The 15,748-nt window shown below is 44.0% G+C and overlaps 1 protein-coding gene across 1 annotated transcript; it reads right to left on the minus strand.

Annotated features, from left to right (window-relative positions):
- Positions 1 to 165: 165 nt before the first annotated feature.
- LOC311185163 (solute carrier family 2, facilitated glucose transporter member 3) lies at positions 166 to 8,641 on the minus strand (the record flags this gene model as incomplete). The annotated part of the gene is made up of 8 exons (XM_084255659.1): positions 8,580 to 8,641; positions 6,175 to 6,415; positions 5,732 to 5,894; positions 4,706 to 4,893; positions 2,895 to 2,999; positions 2,459 to 2,560; positions 1,834 to 2,037; positions 166 to 384 (listed from the first exon to the last, which is right to left on the minus strand). Exons 1-8 carry the CDS (start codon positions 8,624 to 8,626, stop codon positions 166 to 168), a joined length of 1,269 nt encoding a protein of 422 aa, XP_084111785.1. The 5' UTR covers positions 8,627 to 8,641.
- Between the last annotated feature and the right edge of the window lie 7,107 nt (positions 8,642 to 15,748).

The following is a 15,748-nucleotide window of genomic DNA, read 5'->3' on the forward strand; positions in this document are numbered from 1 at the left end:
TGAGCCCACGAGCACACTCTGAGTGCTCATGAGTGTGTGGGATGAGAAAGGAATCACGTAGCAGCATTCAGAAACAGTCCTGGGTCACAACCTGATGAGGTCTCCCCCTCAGTCAGGGAGAGGTCATTTTTTCATGTCGGGAGGGAGGTGGGCAGGAGATATGGCTTAGACATTGGTGCTGGCCTCTTTAGTAGGCTCGATGCTGTTCATCTCCACAATGTGGCCTTTCTCAGCTCTGTCAGCATCCTGCACCTGATCTTCAAATGCCCGTGTAATGTCTTCGAAAGTCCTGCCACGGGTCTCAGGGACTTTGAAGAAGGTGAAGATCAAGAAGATAACGAGGAAGACGGTGAAGACAATAAAAACGTAGGCTCCTAAGTAGTACTAGTGAAAGAATATGAGAAAGGAGTGTCAATACAAAACTCAAGTCATTGACAAATGCCAGTTGCCCTCATACCCCTATTTCTAAGAGACTTCGTGCATGACTCTTATGAGTCCACTAACTTACCATATCTTTCTGTAATTTTGGGTCATTCCTTGTCCTATTCTTTAAAGCTAGCTGCTTCTAAATGACTGCATTTTAGGACTTTTGATTATTCCTTTTAAAATCTGGGTTGCTGGGGTCTTTCCTGGTGGTGCAAGGGGGTAAGACGCAACCTATGAGGCGTCCACAGTCACTGCAGCACGAGTTAGATCCGTGGCCAGGGAGCTACACCACATGGTGCAGTAGACCTCTCCTGACTCGCCCGCTGCTCCCCTCAGCAGTGTATTTCATTCAGTTGGTCTGCCTGTTCTGTTCCCCACTCTGTCTCTGGTGTATCTTCTCACCATCCTGCATCTCTGGCCTGTACTCCAGTTCTTGTATGCATAAATAAATCTTTAAAAAAATAAAATCTGGGTTTCTGAAAGGCTCATGAAAATAGGAGATGCATTGTAGATGCTGGCTTTTTTTTTTTTTAATTTTTATTTATTTATTTATACAAGCACGGTACAGTCAGAGGTGCGGGAGGGTGAGAGAATTCACCAGAGCCAGAGCGGAGAGTAGAACAGAGAGAGTGACGAAGTACACTGCTGAGGGGAGCAGTGGGCAGCAGAAGAGGTCTGCACACCATGTGGGACCCTCGCTGGTGGCTGGGGAGCAGCCGGGGATCGAACTGGCGCTGCAGAGGTTGCGGGCAGCTTCGCAACCCAGCGCTCAACCGCTGCGCCACCAGGGAGGCCCAATGCTGGCTGTTTTATTTAACCAATTAGCTCTAGGTCATTTTATAATAGGGCCTACCTGATTCATAAGAGCCCATGATGGGTGTATTTTTAAGATCATGAAGGCATTAATGGTAACCCAAATTATGGATTAAGTATTCTGCTGGAATCTTGCAGAACAGGCAGATCTACTGAAATACACTGTTGAGGGGAGCAGCGGGCTAAACAGGAGAGGTGTGCTGCACGAGTAGCTCCCTGACATGGATTGAACTTGTGCTGCAGATAGCTTTGTAGTGCTCAGACATATAACCCCTGTGTCACTAGGGAGACCCTTAGTTGGAACCTTTTGAGGCATATTAAGTACCACCTTTTTTTCTAGGCAGAATTTTGCCTGTACCACCTCACATTTGTGGTCTTTCCCAAGTTCCCAGTCCCCCCGGCCCCCACCTTCAATATTTTGGGCTGTCATTGCTTCTTTTCCTGTGTGTCATTGAAAACAGGGCCGGGGGTAGGGAGAGGGGCTCTAGTTTAAAACCCTAGACATCTGATCCTTCATGGCACCAGTCACCATTAAGGTGTCTCTCACACACGTTGGCCTAGGTTGCCAGGTGAGTCTTATTTTAATGTACTTACTGCAGCCGAGGGGAAGAGCAGTCCAACCAAAAAGTTGGAGGTCCAGTTGGAACAACCAGCCACCGCCATGGCAGCTGGGCGGGGTCCCTGGCTGAAGAGTTCGGCCACAATAAACCATGGAATGGGACCTGGACCAATTTCAAAGAAAGCCACGAACACCAAGATAGCTGCAATGCAGACAAAGCTCATCCAGTTGTAATGATCCTGTAAGAGAAAGGAACAGAAGAAAGTCAAGCGCAAAGTCAGCAAGACCGAGGAGAATAGACAGATAATGAAGAGCTCCTCTCATCCTGTAGTATAATGGAGGCATTGGACTTAAACGTGCAAAGTTTTGAGATTTTTGAATCCTAGTTGTATGATTGCACATGTCATGCACTGAGACCAATTCATCATCTGTAAATGGGAATGGTAATTGTCTCAGATGACTGTAAGCATTAAATAGTACATTTATGAGCCCTATGCTATGTAGATAACTGCTATAAAGATTATAGCAGTTTAATTATCTCCCTCTTAAAATTCAGGCCACATGCGTCTCCCAAAGTTGACTCCCATCTCCAGCATCAACTGCCCACACTGTCCCAGAGACTAAACTGTCATCTTCCTCCCCTGAATTCTTTTCACTCACCTTTAATAACAAGGAAACAGTCATGAGGAGGGAACAAACAGCCATCCCTCCAAGGCCTATTATGTGGAGAGTCCTCCTCCCTGCTTTTTCCACCAGAAATAGCTGAAAGAAAATAACACAAAAATATGGCCAGTGGTCCCTGAATCTGCCTTCTCCACAGCAGGACCCTCATGATAGTCACACTCCCCCTTTCTGGTTCTAAGTTCAAAGCCCTACAGTATCCCTTCCGTAACCCCCTCTTTTCCATCCACTCCATATTTGTGTGAAGAGAATGAAGACTACTTATACCCATATTCATTATCTTTTCCCCAAGGATGAATTAAGTGCCCCCTCCAAACAAGTATGGTAGGGAGGTACAAGGACATGCTACCCATCTTTGAACAGGTGTAGCCCAAATTCCTTTTGCCCCACCAAACTGTCAAGTCATCCAACTTACAGAAACTACAGTGAATAAAGTGTTAACCACACCCGCACCAATGGTGGCATAGATCGGCTCCTTGACACCTGCATCTTTGAAGATTCCTGTGGAGTAATAGAATACCTGGTAGGAAACAAAAGCAGACGCAACTTTGAAATAGCAACTGTGCACAGCAGTTAAATAAACTCAAAAGTCCCAGGAGGCAGGGAGTCCCTTCCAGGTTTTATTTTTATTCAGTCTTTTCTGCGAGTGAATAATCTTTAGTATTTTATCAATGATGATATAATACTTGCAATGAATATGCCAATTTTCTTCCCTAGAGAGAAGCATGCACACCAAAAACCTAATGGACACACACACTCTATTCTCTCTCTCACTCCTCTGGCTTTTTTTTTTCTCTTTTTAAAAGATTTATTTATACAAGAGCTGGGGTACAGGTCAGAAGCACAGGAGGATGAGAGGATTCACCAGAGACAGAGCGTGGAGCAGCGGGCGAGTCAGGAGAGGTCTGCTGCACCATGTGGGTAGGTCCCTGGCCAGCCGGGGATCGAACTTGGGCTGCAGTGGCTGTGGATTGCTTCATAGTGCTATGCTTAAAGTCCCTGCGCCACCAAGGAGGCCCTAATTTACACAAATTTTTATTTATTTATTATGATTTATTTATTTATGCATACAAGAGCTGGGGTACAGGCCAGAGATGCGGGGGGTGAGAGGATTCACCAGAGACAGAGTGGGGAGCAGAACAGGCAGACTGATGGAATACACTGCTGAGGGGAGCAGCGGGCGAGTCAGGAGAGGTCTGCTGCACCATGTGGGTTGCTCCCTGGCAGGCCAGGGACGGAACTCATGCTGCAGAGGCTGCAAATTGCTTCATAGTGCAGTGTTTAACCCCTTGTGCCACCAGGGAGGCCCTACACCAATTTTTAGACTGTAAAGTCCAGGCTGGGGGTGGGTAGAATGCCAAGGCACCCAAGTTCCCAGATCTAGTTTGGGGAAGGGTCTGCATTACCACTGATGATATCTTATAAAACAGATCAGAGAGGATCATAAATTTTAAAAGTGAGTGGCCCCAAGAGGACTAATGAAAATTAGATAAATCTATGATGCTCCATATATTCAAAGAGTCTGGAAGAGGATAAATCCTAAGTCCCCAAACGATAGGTGATGAATTTTACCTTTTACTTATTTTCTAATTTTTCCATGTGTGAAATGTGTTGTAGAAATAATTTGAAGAGATAAAACATAACCTGGGCCTCCCAGTACCACAAGGGGTTAAGACACAACCTATGGGGCCTCCATGGTGCCCCAAGGGGTTGAGCACCACACTGTGGAGCGATCCACAGCCTATGCAGCATGAGTTTGGTCCCTGGCCTGCCAGGGAGCGGCCCACATGGTGCAGCAGATCTCTCCTGACTTGCCTGCTGCTCCCCTCAGCAGTGTATTTCAGCTAATCTGCCTGTTCTGCTCCCCACTGTCTCTGGTGAATCCTCTCACCACCCTCCACCACCTCTGGCCTGTGCCCCAGCTCTTGTATGCATAGACAGATGGATCTCTCAAAAAAAAAGGGACACAACCTATGAAGCTATCTGGGGCAATGCAGCCTGTACCCCAGCTCTTGTATGCACAAGTAAATAAATCTTAAAAAAAAAAAAAAGAAAAAGAAAAAGAAAAAAAAGAAAACAACCAAATCCAAAGAGGGATGACAGACATTTTCAGAGTGGCCACTACATGGCAAGCACTAGAAGGACTGTCCATAGGTGAGGAGGTGAGCAACAAGCAGCACTGCTCACTGCTGGGCAGGTGTTCTATGGAAACGAGTAGATACTCACGGCATTGATCCCAGAGAGCTGCTGGGAGAGCTGTAACATGATGGAGATGATGATGGGCTGCCGGTAACTGCGCACACGGAACAACTCCAGGATGGTGGCTTTCTTTTCTTGCGCCATCCTTACACTCTCGTCTTTCATCTCCTGGATTTCTGGAGTCACATCCTGGGTGCCCCACAACTTCTGGAGGACTAGCAAGTAAAGTATAAAGATAAGGTGCCATCACTGGTTTTTTTTTTTTTTTTTTTAAGATTTTATCTATTTATGCATACAAGAGCTGGGGTACAGGCCAGAGATGCGGGGGGGGGGGGTGGCCAGAGAGAGCATCTACCAGAGACAGAGTGGGGAACAGAACAGGCAGACTAACTGAAATATATTGCTGAGGGGAGCAGAGGGCAAGGCAGGAGGTCTGCCTCGCCGTGTGGGTTTCTCCCTGGCTGGCTAGGGATCGAACTTGTGCTGCAGAGGGTGCGAATTGCTTCATAGTGCGGTGCTTAACCCCCTGCACCACCAGGGAAGCCCGATCAAGTGCCATCCTTAATTCACTTTTCCACGAAGGCAGCTAGAAAGAGTCCTGAGCACAGTGATGAGCCAGCACCAGTGCCTTAACATGCTTTAAGGCACCTCATTCCTGAAGGGTTGAAAGTCCGACTTAGGGTCATTAGAAAACTTTCCACACTTGGATTCTGAGGGTCCTCACCTTAACACAAATCACAACCCCACAATATATATATTTTCTTAGCATAGAAGACCTGGGGTGTAGGCCAGAGGAGGGGGGGGGAGGGTGAGAGGATTCGCCACAGACAGAGCGGGGAGCAGAACAAGCAGACTGACTGAAATACACTGCTGAGGGGAGCAGCGGGCCAGACAGGAGAGGCCTGCTGCTCCATATGTGGGTTACCTCCCTGGCCAGGGATTGAACTCAAGCCAACTCAGCCAGTAGCGGTGATACTGTGATAGCGCAGTGACTTAATCTCTAGGCCACTAGGGAGACTCACTTCTTGTCATGAAGGTGTGAAGGATACTTACCCTCCTTAGCTCTGTCTTCCTCCCTTCTGTTAATGAGCAAGAATCTAGGACTTTCAGGGCAAAATGGAAGGGCCGCACTTTGGATGACGGCTGGAACAATGGTCAAGCCCAGAAGCACGGGCCAGAGGTCTTCAGTTCCCAAGATGCCTTTCAGACCGAAGATCTAGAAAACAAACACGGATAATACTATCAAGCCCACACTAGACTGGCCACAAATCCATTTAAAAAAAATTCCAGAAAACAATTTTTTCTTTTTATCACAAAATAAACTGCTCCTTTTCCTTTCTCTGCCCTGCCTGCTTCCTTAGCTGCCTGTGAACTAGTTAGAAAAATAACTGAAACTTAGGTTAAGTTGAATATGTGCCAGACATTTCATGTTTTTATCTGTTAATTCATCCTATGAACCATGAATTCACCCTCATTAAGTGTAAGTCTTAGATTACCTGCGCCACCAGAATTCCCACGACGATGCCCAACTGGTTGAGGGTACCAAAGGCTCCCCGTAGGGCAGTCGGAGACACCTCTCCAATGTACATGGGCACAAAACCAGTGCAGAGTCCGCAGAAGAGACCAATGATCAGCCGACCGATGATCAGCATTTCAGCTGACTGTGCTAATTTGCAGAAGCCCATTAAGCAGCCTCCTGTGATGGCCAACAGGTTGACAATAAGCATTGAATTGCGTCTGAAAGGTTAAATAAGCAAAGTTAGCATAACAGTCCTTCTCATGTGACTCCAAATTCTTATATCTTCTTTTTTGGTTTAACTTTTCCAGTTTATTTTTTAATTTAATTTTTTAAAGAAGATTTATTTATGTGTACAAGAACTGGGGTACAGGCCAGAGGTTCAGGGGGTGAGAGGATTCACCAGAGACAGTGGGGAACAGAACAGGCAGACTGAAATACACTGCTGAGGGGAGCTGCAGGCGGGACAAGAGAGGTCTGCTGCACCATGTGGGTTAGCTGCCTGGCTGGGGGTTGCACTCATGCTGCAGTGGCTACCCATAGCTTCATAGTGCTGACAGCCCTTTTCCAGTTTATGAGGACATTTCTAGTTAAGGTAACCAGGATCAATGGTTCTTACACCCTATATGCATCAAACCCACCTAGAATACTTGCTTAAGAGCCTACTCTCTAAGTCATATAAGTAACGCAGGATTTTAGAAAATCCCAGGCCAATAGTTCTCCAAGATGTCCACAAACTAACAATATTAGCTAGAAATTAAAATAGTCCTACCTTGAGCCTCCCTGGTAGCCTAGGGGTTAAATCTCAGTGCTATTACCAGGACAGCCTGAGTTCGATCCCCAGGCGGGGAGATAATCCACATAAGGCGTGGCAGACTACTCTAGTCTCATCTGCTGCTCCCCCTAGATCTGCCCTCCACTCTTGTCTCTGGTGAATCTTCTCACCCCTCTGGCTCCACCCCAGTTTTTGTATGCAAAAATAAATGTAGTCTTTAATAAAATAAAAATAGTCCCATCTCCTTCCATATTGACTAAATCACTAGGTCTGACTCTGAGGTGGGCTCCGGCAATCTGTGTTTTAAAAAGCCCATCAGATAGATCTTCAACTAGCTGAAATAAAACACCATGGTTTTCTAGGTAACTCTGATAGAGACGCTCCAGAAACTCACTCAAGAGAAATGTCTGGGCCAGTGTTGATCTTTTTGATTTCTATCGCATCTTGTTATAGCACAGTTGCTCAGATGTCACCAACATACTAAGGATGACAGTTTAGACTAAACTGTGAAAACTACATAAGACAAAATTGTTTCTGCAACACAGAAAATTTTATGCAAAAAGCAGTCAGTTTCATGTCTCCTGCTGTAGACTAGATAGGTCATGCCATTAATGATTACTGATAACTAGTATAAAATAATAAATCCCTGCATTTATGTGCTAAGTGTGGGAGGCAAAACAGCTGATTTGAACAGCTGATTGAAGACAGAAAAGATCAGCGTTGAAAAACTACTGGAGCTGTTGGAGAACGAGCACCCTGATAGCTCAAAGGTTTGATTGGGGACACTGGAATTGGAATTACTTGGGGAACTTTGAGAAAGTACTTAGAAACATGGGGCTTTCTCCCCAGATATGATTTAAACTGACTTGGGGCATGGGACCTTTAAAATCTCTCACAGAGAGAACCTCTGTGAAAAAGAAATTTCTTTCCCACTTCTTACTTTTACCATCTCTGCATTGCTTTTCCTTTCTACCCCTCCTCTATTAATTCCTTTTGTTAATAGAATAATAGGAAGAAAGGCATAATAGTTATGGAAAGAAGATCTTAAGATTCTAATGGCTTTAGTAGACAAAAGACTGTCAGAAAAAATTCAAACATTATAAGACAGGTTGCTTTAAAATTTTTTTAAACTTGAAGTCCATTGCAGAACATGTAATTAGCAAGTTAACGGTTCCCTTACCGGTCCTTACTGAAAGTATTCTACCCTTTAAGACATTTTATTTAGCTAGCTCACAGTGCAAGAAGATTCAATTTTCTTCTCTTGGTAAAAGAACTTCAGTTATTTGGCTGTTATCCTCATTTGCCACAGACTAAGAACTATAAAATATTTCCTACCAATCTGTTATGTGAATCAATGAAAACACTTGCAGCAAAACTCCCAAATGTAAAAAAAGCAAACAACTTCTAACCTTGTAAATAAAGTATGTTTCTGGAAAATTCCAGTGGACTTTACTACCTGGCAGAGTCAGGACCAGTTGGCCTAGGTTTCCCCTAATCAGAATGGGAGGTACCCTTATTCAAATACATCATCACTTCCAGACCCTTATTCTCAACACCTGTCCTCAATGCAACCACAACAGTCGTTTTTCTTGCCCATTTCTGGTCAATACCTGCCAAAGCGGTTGACAAAGAGTCCAACGGAAAAGGAGCCAACCATACCACCAACGGAGAAGATGGCTACAGACAAGGACCACACGGTCGTGAGCAACACGGTACTGGGATACTCATTTGTTCTCATTTGCAAAGTGATATTCAGATAGTCCTTTATGATCTGCAAATTAAAATGGTTGGTGGGAGGCAGATTGTTAAAATTGGATTAGAAAAATTATCGATTACCTTCCGCTTCCTATGAGAGAATCCTAATAATTACTTTATAGGTAGAAGACTCAAGGAATGAATAGATGGGGATGGAAGAAACAGATGACACATCGGAGTAAATGTTACTAGTTCTGAAAAGAATAAAACTTTTATTTGTCTTGAAGATCCCTGTAGGTAGTTGCACAGATGTTCAGTGGCTACCCCACTCTCTCCTGAGAGCTACCCCTTTCTTTGTAACTAACCCCCAGGGAATAACATTGTATCACCATGGGGTGAGAGAAGAACCGGTAAGTGTTCAGAGTCTAAGAGATCCAGTGAGCTTTTTTGCTTCAACTAATGATTCAACTACACTTTCCCATCAACATACTGTCCCACTTCAACCTTAGCAAACTAGACACCAAATCTGTCTTAAACTCTTAATTCTTGAAAGCCTGCTGAAAGGAGAATCATCCCCCTATTCTAAATTCTAACTCCGCGTGCCTGGCACTCACCATCTCGGGAGCATTGATGACTCCAGTGTTGAAGCCAAACTGGAAGGAGCCTATAGTGGCGGTGGTGATGGCAAAGACCAGGTACGCGGTCACCTGAATGGGAAGGAGGAAGGAAAGAAACAGTCGGTATAACTTTTCATTGGGCCTATGAGTGGCAGGAAAATAAAAATCTAATGAGATTTAGGCAATGAATGGGTAACAAAATACGTTAGAATGAAGACCTGATCTGGAGATACAGACTCAGTAAGCGGAATGCACCTGGGGAAAAGGGTAAGAAAGGAGTAAAGAGGAACCAAATTAGTGGATTTGGAAGCATTCAAAAAACTCCTCAGGAAGAAACAAAGAGTTGGGCTCGAGTATAAAGGATTTAGGCCAGTAAAGGAAAACACAGTCTTAGAATTCTTTTCCACAAAAGCCCCGAGCAGGGAGGGAGGTGGTGGTGCTGGGTGCCTTCACCACTGGGATGTTCTGAGAGCATCCTTCTGGGTCTCATACTCCACAGAATCTACCCACAGCATCCAGGCCGCATTTGAAATTCTTTACTGACTACAGTACTGCTATGGCCCACCCAGCAGGGGGCGAACATAAGTCGTGTACAAACCAACAGATTATTTCTTGGGGGGGATGGGGAGAGAATGAGCATCTCTCACCTCCCCCAAATAAAACAAGTGGGTGTTGTCATAACTTTCAACCTCAAGATAGCCCAATTTTTTATGCCCAAGGACATCCTCTACGGACCGTTCCTTATCTTAAACTCTTTCTCTCTCAGTGGCAAGCTAGGAGTTTCCGTTCTCCAAATTGACCTTGCCTCTGGGCAACCAGGGTAAGTAAGTGCCCCAGGAGGTCCCCAGCCAGTGCTAAGCTTTTTGTTTAATCCTTTCCCCTTTCCGAAAAGCCTCCTGCTTTCCTCTCAATACCTACTACCCGTTAGGGCCTCTTCCTTCCCATTTTTCATCCCTTTTATTTTCCTTTATTTTCCAATAAGTTTACGTGTAGCATAAAAGCCTTTCTCCCTACTAATAAGGAATACAGGACACAAAACAGCCTCAAGAGATTCTGCACGCTTAACCCACACAATAGCAAGGGCAATGGGAATTCTTAGTATCCAGGGCATCCTGTACGTTACTGAACAGAGGGTTCGACACTTCCACTATCCCCAAACAAATCCCAGGTCCCCTTTTCAAGGTCTAATACTTCCAGGGAAATTCTCAAGTTGGCTGAGACCCACACTTAAAATCAATATGACCAAGCAGCCCCTGAGTACTCGTCATACCAGCCTCAGTGCCTCTAATTACGTAAACTCAGCCTGGCAAGGAAATAAATACTACTCCAGGTGACATTCCCTGCGACCAAGGATGAACGGAGCTGGCATAAATCCTTGATGGGGCTTTGACATGTAAAAAGAGCTGCTTTGAGCCCCGTAGCATTGTCGGCAGCAGAGAAATGGAAAGGCCTTACATTTAAGATGGCTAGGTGACTTAGAGTAAAACACAACATTGCCACCAGCATGAAGGCTTGCCTTTCTGATAGCCCCCAAACAAGCAAAAATAATCGTCAATTATATCATCCTTACCCGATAGGTCCCCATGGCCCTAATTACATTCGTCTCAAATCTTCACGACAGCTGTAGGAGTGGGATTCCAGCGATGCCTCTTCCAGCCAGCAAAGCCTTCAAGATGTCCTCGTCCTCCGCAGCAAGTTTCCCCGAGCCCCCCGCAGCGCTGCCTTCTCCTTCCCTCTCATCGCTAAGAGGCGATCCATCGCCCATTTATAATCTCCGCAAAGGGAGGAGCCTGGACCAAGCCTCCCAGCCCCACCCCAAGCCCCCGCCCCAAGTAATCTCGTGACCTCCCAGAATTTTGTGACACCAAACTCGGCCCCCACCTTAAGCAACAACTTAATCCCTCCCTTTTCAAAACGACATCCTACAGCCTCCCCTACTCCGTTGTGTTGGGTTTTTTTTTTTTTTAGTAATCGGTTCTTTATCCCCTCTTTTTTCTCTTTTCCTCTTTTCCTCTTTAAAACGCTCTCTTTTCCTCTTTAAAACGGCGAAAGCCTCTTAGTTTCACAGACAAAATGCCACCAGAAAAGCCTCGAGGGAGGGCAAATACACTTTTTTGCTTCTGGCATCCGCTCAGAATTGAATCCATCTATTCCGAGGTGAGAGCAAATGCTGTCTCTGTGAGACTAAGTCGAGAGGGTGCTACTAACCGAGGTAAGGTTGTTTAAAGGACACGTGTAAGCAGAAAGGATTCAGTAATTCTATGAACTTATCAGCTGTTTTTTTTTTTTTCTTTTTTTTTGATTGTAGGCTCATGATTGCAGGATCATGAAGGCAACTGTCTCAAAGCAAAAGGAGGCAAAATTTGGGCCCGTTTGGGGCTCTGCTTGTCCTCTGATCAGCATCACTTCCCCCAGGAAGAGGGGGACCTGCCTGAGTGGGAGGCACACCGGGTCTCCTGGGCTTTAGACTGCCTTCACCACCCATCCTGAATTCTGTCATTTCTGTAACGTTTTGCTTCTAGTCTCAGGTTCACAGCATCTAGAGACCGACCAACCACCAAATTCAGTTGAACAGGTATCTGCTGAAAACACTCTATATGGGGTACTTGCCCCCCCCCCCAAAGTCTTGATCCTTAAAGCATTGCTAGCGTTTCTCTTCTTCCCCTTAAAAAATGAAAAAGGGACAAGGCCAGTTTGTGATTCTTACACAACTGGAGAGAATGGTCAACATCCTACTAATTACGCTGTGATTTTCTTGAAAGTGGGGGATAAAGAACCGATTACTAAGCTATAAATGCAAATTGAAGGAGTGGAGCTGACAGGAAAAACGTGGAAAAACACAGGCGGAGGATAACAGTGGTCAGGGGAGAGGCGTCAGCTCGCGAGTCAACAAAACGGAACAATTTAGCTGTGGGTGAAGAGTTGGGTAAAGGAGAGATAACATCGAGGCTCGAAGGGAAGCGAGTATCAGTGGTCAAATCCGCAACACCCTTTAAGTTGCAGCCTAGCAACGCTTTCGGGCTAGGGGGAGAGAGTGTTGAGAGCAAAAACCCCAGTAAATGGCTCCACTCTTTCCAGATGGTACACTGTAGGAAGTGCATCGTCCTTTGGGGTTTTGGTTGTGGGTTTAGACTTCAAACTGCTGGTGCGGAACCAGAAACAACCGGATTATGCTGTCTCCTCCCCTTAAAAGAGGATTTTTTTCTAAATTGGTAAAGTGGCTGAAAGAACGAGTGAAACGAGTGAAACGTGACAAACATCGAAGAAAACCTCCCTGAAGTCACACCTCCCCCTGCCCCCCACCTCCCCTGTCCTTCCAGGAAACTCTGAACCCAGCGGCCCCTTAGTTACCAAGGCAACTGATTTGTGCAGCCAAAGGAAAAAAAAGAATATCCCATGTAGCTGGTCTGCCCAGTAGATTATAATTTGGGCCACTTGTGTAATATAAAATTTCTAGTAGCCACTTTAAAATTTTTTAAAGAAACAAAAAATTAATTTTAATAATTATTGCATGTGACCTGAATTATTCCAAACAATTGCCTTTCAGCATGCAATCAATAGAAAAACTATTAATAAGATAGCTGACCTTTTTTCCCACTGTCTTCCTCCCCTCCCACCGAGCTTTGATCTTTATCAAAACTCTATTTTAGACTCTAAGGCTTCTACAGTTAAAGTAATATGTCATTCTGGCAAGAAAGCAAAGTTGTGTATAATGGGAAAATATTTTAATTGCTTCCATTTTAATGAGTTAAAAATGAAAAGTCCATAGTCCCACCAGCTCCATGTAGGAGCTCAACAGCTAGTGAGCTGGTGGACCTGGTGGTTTAGAGTAAGACTGATGTAAGAACTCATATTTTCCTCCAGCTTTTTCTCCACTCATTTTTTTAATCTTGGATTTTCAATATTTGTTTCACAATATCATTTTTGACTCTAAAGCACTTTCTTTTCTTTTTTTTTTTTAAAGATTTATTTTATTTATTTGTGCATACAAGAGCTGAGGTGCAGGCCAGAGGTGTGGGAGGTGAGAGGATTCACCAGAGACAGAGTGGGGAGCAGAACAGGCAGATCTACTGAAATACACTTCAGTGGGCCAGTCAGGAGAGGTCTGCTGCACCATGTGGGTAGCTCCCTGGCTGGGGATAGAACACATGCTGCAGTGCTGCTGATAGCTTCATAGTGCTGAGACTTAACCCCTTATGCCACCAGGGAGGCTCTATTTTTTTTTTTAATTTTTTTTTTTAATTTTTTATAGAGGCATGTTTTATTTATTTATTTGTTTGTTTGTTTGCTTGTTTATACATGCACTGGGTACAGTCAGAAGCGCGGGAGGGTGAGAGAATTCACCAGAGCGAGGAGCAGAGCAGGCAGAAGCGAAGTACACTGCTGAGGGGAGCAGCGGGCGGCAGGAGAGGTCTGCGCACCATGTGGGACCCTCCTCTGGTGGCCGGGGAGCAGCCGGGGATTGAACCGGCGCTGCAGAGGCCGCGGGCAGCTTCGCAACCCAGCGCTCAACCGCTGCGCCACCGGGGAGGCCCCAGGGAGGCTCTAAATTACCTTCTTTTCTTCGTCCCTCTCCCTAATCTTACAATAATTATTCTTTACATTTTGTAAGCACCCATGGCACCCATGAAAGAAGAGACTACTCTGTTCTACACTTCGCATAAATCAGAACTGGTTCCCATGTCATTCCACAACAGTCTTCGCCCTGGTAATTATATGCTCAGTATTTATTGAAAGAATGCATGAGTTAATTGTGAGGGCCCAGAATTAGACCTATCTCAAATGTGTACAACAACTATGGAGAAAGATAATGCTGAAGATCAAGTTTTAGATATTTGAAAATCTGTCCATTATTTTCTTCTTGGTTAAAAACTTAAAAGGGTGGGGGTTGAAAAAGAGAGTTCTGAAACCTGTTTTCTCTGGCTAATCCTCACTCTGAGAAAATTATCTTTGAAGAAGCTAAGTAGGCTAGCTAGTAGAGAGAGAAACTTCTACTTCTATCTATATATGTTATATATGTATAATATATAACAATATTATAACTTATTAAGCTGAATCTCAAGAATCTCAAAATGTTCTGAATATATTGAATGAAATGTTCCTTAAGCATGCAGGACCTAATAAACTCTTGTCCTTCAGAAACCTGTTCAGTACTGGGCTTGTCCCAACCAAAACACCAATTTAGGCATTCCTCGCCCCAGGCAACAGATAATCATTGCTCAATACAACTCTTTGTCCATGTCCTTGAGGAAATGGGTTGGTTGACTGGAGTCTTTGATGCACTTTGGGAGTCGCCCACTAGAGTCTACTCTATTGTAGCCCTAGTCCCATCAACCTAGAAGGGAGTATGCTGGGGAGGCCAGCAAGGAAACTTCTTAAAACACATACCCTGTGTATTTGGTTCCTGGGAGATATACTGCTATCTTTTCTAAGAACAAAGGAAGAAGAAATATGGTGGATATATTTTAAAATAGAGTAGGCTGGGAAGGAATGTTGCAAAATTACCACCCAGTAGTTTAATATAGGTCTGCTTAGAAAAAAGTAAATGAATAATGGAGCAGGATCTCCAAATGCAGATTATCTGCAAACCTTTAGTCTCATCTAGCTTTGTGATCCTCTGGGAGAAGGATGTTTGCTAGTGTGATAACCAAGTGGAGAAACAAACAAACCAAAGTCCTAAAATCAGAGAAAACAGGGCTTTAAACACTTTGAGGTAATAACAGGGAACTGCTTCTTTTACACAATAATGTAATGGCATTTCGAGGCACACAAAAAAGCACTGCTCTAAAAACTGCTCAAGTTAATCCTATTCTTTGTATTTGTAATATTCGTCATAAAGAAGAACTTTATACCTATCTTATTAAGATAGGTATAAACAGAGTCAATTTTGAATCTGAAAACACTGTAGAAAATAAACCCCCAGGGTGAAGAAGGCAAAAATTTCAGAAATGTTGATTTTCCTGTCTAAACTGGGTTTCAACCATTCATTATTCTAATTGATCCTCAAGGACTTAATCCCAGTTCCCAGACCCTTAAAAGGGGTCTTCCCTCCTCCAATTTCCATTAAAAAATAAATCCATCACACACTAGTGCTACATGAATTACACGAAATCAAAATTCTAATTGTATCAATCTTCTACTCATATGTCTTCAATGGTTATTGAGTAATATCTAGACAAGTGCCGTGCAAAAGAAGTAAAATGTGAACCATATAGGAAATTTAAAATTTTCCATTGGTCACATTAAAAATATATTTAAAATGAGTGGTTCATTTTATGTTTTTAAACTAATGTACCCCAAATATTCTCATTTCAACACGTAATAAATATAAAACATTATCAATAAGTTATTTTACAAATTTTGGTAGTAGATCTTTGAAACCCACTCTATATTTTACACTTGGCAAACACATTTTAATCAGGACACTAAATTTCCAACAATCAAGGAGAAACATCCTCTTAAATTTG

This window comes from Talpa europaea (assembly GCF_964194135.1).
Source record: "Talpa europaea genome assembly, chromosome: 15".
NCBI classification, from domain to species: Eukaryota; Metazoa; Chordata; class Mammalia; order Eulipotyphla; family Talpidae; genus Talpa; species Talpa europaea.